The sequence below is a fragment of the Epinephelus moara genome, chromosome 2 (assembly GCF_006386435.1).
Source record: "Epinephelus moara isolate mb chromosome 2, YSFRI_EMoa_1.0, whole genome shotgun sequence".
Lineage (NCBI taxonomy): Eukaryota > Metazoa > Chordata > Actinopteri > Perciformes > Serranidae > Epinephelus > Epinephelus moara.
In genome coordinates this window covers 68,086-73,984 of record NC_065507.1, presented here as the reverse complement: position 1 = coordinate 73,984, position 5,899 = coordinate 68,086, and the positions used below count along the sequence as shown (strand labels likewise).

Genomic DNA, 5,899 nt, shown 5'->3' with positions numbered 1-5,899 from the left:
AACACGCCGCTATTATTCGGCCTTGCTTTTAACTTATTCCACCGAATACCGAATGTGTGTTTTTTTGCAATATTCGGCCGAATATATTCGGTTACCAAATATTCGGTGCATCCCTAATCTCAAGAACACCTTGAGGGAATTTCTTCTAATTTAGCCCAAACATTCACCTGGACTTGACAATGAACTGACTAGATTTTTCTTGACAAAGATCAAAGTCAATATGACCTTGCATCTGTCTAGCGATGCGATATCTCGAGAACACTTATAGGGAATTTCTTTAAGTTTGGCACAAATATTTCCTTGGACTTTGATTCAGCGATAAATTGACAAAGATTTTGGTAGTCAAAGGTCAACGTCACTGTGACCTTGCGCCTGTCTTAGTCTTATTAATGAGATTTCTTGAACACCTGATGGATTTTTTTTTATTTCTTTCAAATTTGGCACAAATGGCACTTGGAATCAGGGATGAACTGATTTGATTTTGGTTGTCAAGGGTCAAAGCTCAAGGTCGCTGTGACCTTGTGTCCATCTCATTCTTGTGAAAGCAATATCTTAAGAACAGCTTGATGGAATTTCTTCAGATTTGGCACAAACGTCCACTTGGACTGACGAAAAAAGTGATTAGAAATTTCAAAGGTCAAAGGTCAGTGTGACATTACAAAACATGTTTTTGTCCTCAACGGAAGAATTTATACTCTAATTCTGACAAACATGACAAATGTCTAACAGGATAAAATAATAGAGGTCAAAAGGTCAAAGGTCAGCTTGACTGTGACATTATGTCTATAATTAATATTATAATAATTGTAGTGTGTGTGTGTGTGTGTGTGTGTGTGTGTGTGTGTGCGTGTGTGTAGTTGTGTGTTTGTGTGGAGGTTGGACTCTCAGATGACCAGCACCATGAGGAAGAGGCGGGGCCTCAGACTGACCACCGCACCTGAAACCTGCAGCCTCAGACCGCAGAACATCAGGTGAGTGCGAGGAGGAGGAGGAGGAGGAGCTGGAGGAGGAGGAGCTGGAGGAGGAGCTGATGTGTCTGTTGTTTCAGGAGGGAGACCTTCATCACTGGACCTTTGTCTCAGCTGCCTGAGGAGGAGGAGGAGGGGGCCCAGGGGAGTCCAGACAGACTGGACTCTGCTCTATGTGAGGAGGAGGAGGAGGAGGGGGCCCAGGGGAGTCCAGACAGACTGGACTCTGCTCTATGTGAGGAGGAGGAGGGGGCCCAGGGGAGTCCAGACAGACTGGACTCTGCTCTATGTGAGGAGGAGGAGGAGGAGGAGGAGGTCTTGGGTCAGATTACATGTCTGTGATGTTCTTGTGGTTGAGTCCTGTTGTTGTTGTTGTTGTTGTTGTTGTTGTTGTTGTTTCAGATGCTCCGCCTCTTCAGAGCAACGGGAAACTTCCCATGTGGTTCAGAAAGCTGGTCAGTTCCATCTGATCGTTCCTGATCAATATTCAGATAATCAATCAGCCTACACATTGATTTTAATGTAGTGTGTGTGTGTGTGTGTGTGTGTGTGTTCAGCAGGGTCAGGGCGGAGCCTCTTCTGCCATCCAATCAGGAACTGAGCCTCGCCAGGTGCGGAGTCGGTGGGCGGAGCACCCAAGCCCCCTGATCATCTGCTCCAACTTCTCCCCAAGTCCCACCAAGAGTCAGGAGGAAGAGGAGGAGGAGGAGCAGAGGGAGGAGGAGGAAGACTTCCACCCTCAGAGGCTGGAGAATCTGCTGGGAGAGGAGGAGCAGGTACAAAGCTAGTGGGCGGAGCAGCCGAACCCTCTGACCATCTGCTCCTAGAGTCCTACTAAGAGTCAGGAGGAGGAAGATGAGGAGGAGCAGAGAGAGGAGGAAGATGAGGAGGAGGAGGAGGAGGAAGAAGTGATGTTTGGGATTATAAAGAGATTGAACAAATTAGAGGAAGCTGCTTCCGGGAAGTTCAGCTCAGTTATTTTGATGACGGTCGCTGCCTGGAAAATTGTTCCAGGTTTCCAGGCTGTGGTTATGTTCTTGCTGACTCTTGCTGTCCGCCTCCAGTGGTCATTAGAGGAAGTGCAATTTTTGGCAGGTTGCTGATTGGCTGTGATCAGACACCTGATGTCTCTCTGACTGTGTGTGATGTTCAGGTGCTGCAGAATCCAGGTGAGAACAGGAGCAGCTACATCATCTACCCCAGCACCACCGACACCACTGACACCAACAGCACCACCGACACCTCGGCTGACAGGTGAGCGTCACACTGAGGAAGCTCAAACAAACAAACAAACATCTTCGTCATGGACTCTGTGTGTTTTCAGGGAGTTTGATGTGGAGCTCGTGGCCGAGCGCTCTCTGACCCAGCTGGAGGTCAAAGGTCAGAGGGTGGAGCCAGTGTGGAGCACTCAGCTGTGTCCAGACTCCGCCTGCTCTGAAGACTCAGCAGGAAGTCTGGAGCAGCAGCACGACACCGGTGAGAGCCGTAGCGTGAAACTGGACGTACGCTATTTTCACGCCTCTATGACAGCAACAGCTGAGGATGGAGGAGATAGGTTTCAGGTTGTCCATCTGTCCGTCCGTCTGTTTCTCATGAAAGTGATATCTCAAGAACATCTTGAGGGAATTTTTGGCACAAATGTCCACTTGGACTCAAGAATGAACTCATTAGATTTTCGTGATTAAAAGTCAAGGTAACTGTGACCTTGGTTCTGTCATATTCATGTGAATTTGATTCCGTCAAAAACACCTTGAAGGAATTTCTTCAAATTTGGCACAAATGTCCACTTGAATCACTGATTAGAGTGTGGTGGTCAAAGGTCAACACTCACTGTGACCTTGTGTCCATCTCTTTTTCATGAACACAATATTGAAAAGACACTTTGAGTAATTTTTTTTTTTCAAATTTGGCACAAACACTCACCCGGAATAACGGATGAGATGATAAGATTTTGGTTGTCAATGTTTGTGACCTTGCGTCTCATCCTAGTGAACTTCGCATTTTAGGAGTATTTCCTAAAATTTGGTGCAAACATCCACTTTGACCAGCAAAAACAATTTATCATGGAGTCCAAGGTCACTGTGACCTCACAAAACGTGTTTTTTACTATACCTAACATCATTACTGTGGGACAGAGGGGTCAGATGGTGAACTGGTGACACTAATCTTTGGTGCCGACCTTGACGCCATGCTGAGTTCGGTTTTGGTGATGTCACTGTTGTGAAATCAGACTTGTGATGCTCGTCTTTCCTGTCAGACACAGACTCTCTGAGTCAGGCCAGCTCTGTGGGCAGTTTGGGTCTGGAGGACGACGAGGACAGAAACTCTGTGAAGAACCACTTTGACACTCTGGCGTCCAGTCTGACTGACGGTACCAAACACTCTCCATCATCATCATCGCCATCATCAGTGTGTTCCGGTGCTGTCTCCTCACACTGTGGCGTTTGTGACCTTTCAGAGAAGTTCGACGCCGACCTGAGGACGCTGCAGCCGTCAGAGGACAAACACTACCTGAACCCTCGACTCAGCATCTCCACCCGCTTCCTGTCTCGCTTCCAGGACAGAATCAGGCCAGTCTACCCACAATCCTCAGGGACTCTGACAGACAGGTATGACACAGCTGTTTTTCTCGAGAGGCCCTGCCCACACACATGCGTACAGGTGCACGATCACATTCCAACACTCCCAGTATCTGTCACTTCATTCTCCACTCAAACAACTCCTCCAATAAATCCTGAGGAACCGCCAAAAAACTCGCCTTCGTACATCAACAACTGCAGACTGTGTCTTACCTTTGTTGTTTATGTGGTTGCGAAAAGCCGCCTGAAATTATTCATCCAAAGCGACCGCCTCTTCGAGTCTGATCCATCGGTAAACGCTGTCTCTGAGGTGCAGCGGGATACCTCTATAAATGTGTTCCTCACACTCCACCATCCTGCTTCATATGAGCAGAGGAAATCTCCGCTCATTGCTAGGCTAATGTATACAATGTAAAATGCCATGAGCTGGCGCTAACAACGTTAGCATGTTGTATTTGCTTGGAAAACGTGTTTAGTATCAGACAGTTGTTTTGTCAGTGAACCTTGTGAGTTGTAATGGAGCCAAATTATGTGCCGTTACCTTTGTTACATGTTGCTGTTGTCCCTGGTTTTATATGAGAAGAGGAAAAGATNTTGTCTGTGAATGCTGCGAGTTATAGTGAAGCTGATTTGTGTTTGAGACTGTCTCTATTAAGCCATGTTTAATGTGTGTTTAATGTGCGTTTAATGTGTGTTAAATGTGCGTTTACTGTGTGTTTAATGTGTGTTTAATGTGTGTTTTGAATCAACTATATAAATAAAGTTTGATTTGAACTGAACTTCACAGCGCTTAACACAGTCTTCCACCGCCGACTAGTGTTTTGGAGGTGTAACTGCAGAGTGACACAGACACACCACCGCACAAGTAAAAATAACGTGCAGATTTTTTTTTCCCCCACGACTAATCGATTAGTTGAAGATTATGTGCGACTTTAGTCGACCAAGATTTTTTTTGGTTGACTAAAGTCCTAATCGAATTGTGACCAGAGTATCATGATAATATTGTATCGTGAAAAAATCACATTGTGACCCAAGCATCTTTTTCTTTTTTCTTTTCCCAAGACATTTTTGGGGCATTTTTAGCCTTTAATGGATAGGACAGACAAGTGTGAATGGGGGAGAGAGAGAGAGGGAGTGACATGCAGCAAAGGGCCACAAGCTGGAGTCGAACCCGGGCGCTGCGGCAACAGCCTCGTACATGGGGCGCCTGCTCTACCACTAAGCCACCGACACCCAACGACCAAAGTATCTTGATATCGAATTGTGACCAGAATATCGTGATAATATCGTACCGTCATATCTCATCCTGACCCGAGTATTGTTATAATATCGTATCTTGACATTATCGCATCGTGACCCGAGTATCATATCGTATTGTGACCAGAGTATCATATCGTATTGTGACCCGAGTATCATATCGTATTGTGACCCGAGTATCATATCGTATTGAGTATCATATCGTATTGTGACCCGAGTATCATATCGTATTGTGACCAGAGTATCGTGATAATATCATATCATCATATCATATCGTCATACCGTAACGTGATATCGTATCGTGATATCGAATTGTGACCTAAGTATCACAAACGAACATTCCCTCAGAAAGTAAAAACATTTTGTCAGGCGGAGATGAAATCTTTCATATATTCTGTTTTATTCTTAATGTATCTGACACAGCGCTGAAGCTTCCACCTCCTCAGTGTCACCTTTTATCTGAGACCAGATTGTCCACACAGACCTCGTTGCTGCAGATAAATACTCCTTTAATTTTTTGGACATAATTTCGGAGCAGAGACCTGAATCAGAAGCCTGGTGAAGACGAGGTTTGAACTGTTGGTCGTCACAGTGATAACACTCTGTTCCTGCTTCGATTTCAGGGCGTGGCCCAGCCAGGCTCTGCCTCCTGTGTCAATCCCAGCGAGCATCTCAGAGGAGAGTAACGTCAGCAGCACGTCGGTACAAACACACCTGACTCTGAACGCATCACCTGACAGCCTGACACGTTATACACAACAACATGGTGACTGTTAGTGAAGTGTGGTGACGGAAAGTCTCTGACTAAACGTTTGTTTCCAGGTGAGCTCTGAGTTGAGTTGTGACGTCACCTCGTCCCAGGATGAAAACAGCAGTGGTGGTGAGTCATGTTTCAAATTTTAACACACACGTGGTTACATTTAGCCAACACACACATGTGGTTACATTTAGCCGACACACCCACGTGGTTACATTTAGCCGACACACCCACGTGGTTACATTTAGCCGACACACACACGTGGTTACATTTAGCCGACACACACACGTGGTTACATTTAGCCGACACACCCACGTGGTTACATTTAGCCGACACAC

The 5,899-nt window shown here is 45.9% G+C and overlaps 1 protein-coding gene across 6 annotated transcripts in view; it reads left to right on the top strand.

Moving 5' to 3' along the window:
- Positions 1 to 5,899, top strand: part of LOC126405757 (WD repeat-containing protein 62-like) — a 19,693-nt gene that overhangs the window by 9,418 nt on the left and 4,376 nt on the right. The window contains exons 12-21 of one of the 6 annotated variants that reach the window (XM_050069707.1): positions 858 to 971; positions 1,049 to 1,143; positions 1,371 to 1,423; positions 1,529 to 1,744; positions 2,122 to 2,222; positions 2,293 to 2,444; positions 3,226 to 3,339; positions 3,427 to 3,577; positions 5,428 to 5,506; positions 5,627 to 5,684. In XM_050069707.1, coding sequence (XP_049925664.1) covers positions 858 to 971; positions 1,049 to 1,143; positions 1,371 to 1,423; positions 1,529 to 1,744; positions 2,122 to 2,222; positions 2,293 to 2,444; positions 3,226 to 3,339; positions 3,427 to 3,577; positions 5,428 to 5,506; positions 5,627 to 5,684 — 1,133 coding nt within the window. Of the gene's footprint in view, positions 1 to 857; positions 972 to 1,048; positions 1,258 to 1,370; positions 1,424 to 1,525; positions 1,745 to 2,121; positions 2,223 to 2,292; positions 2,445 to 3,225; positions 3,340 to 3,426; positions 3,578 to 5,427; positions 5,507 to 5,626; positions 5,685 to 5,899 lie in introns of all 6 variants that reach the window. The other 5 variants (XM_050069698.1, XM_050069690.1, XM_050069682.1 and 2 more) reach the window with 5 other exon arrangements.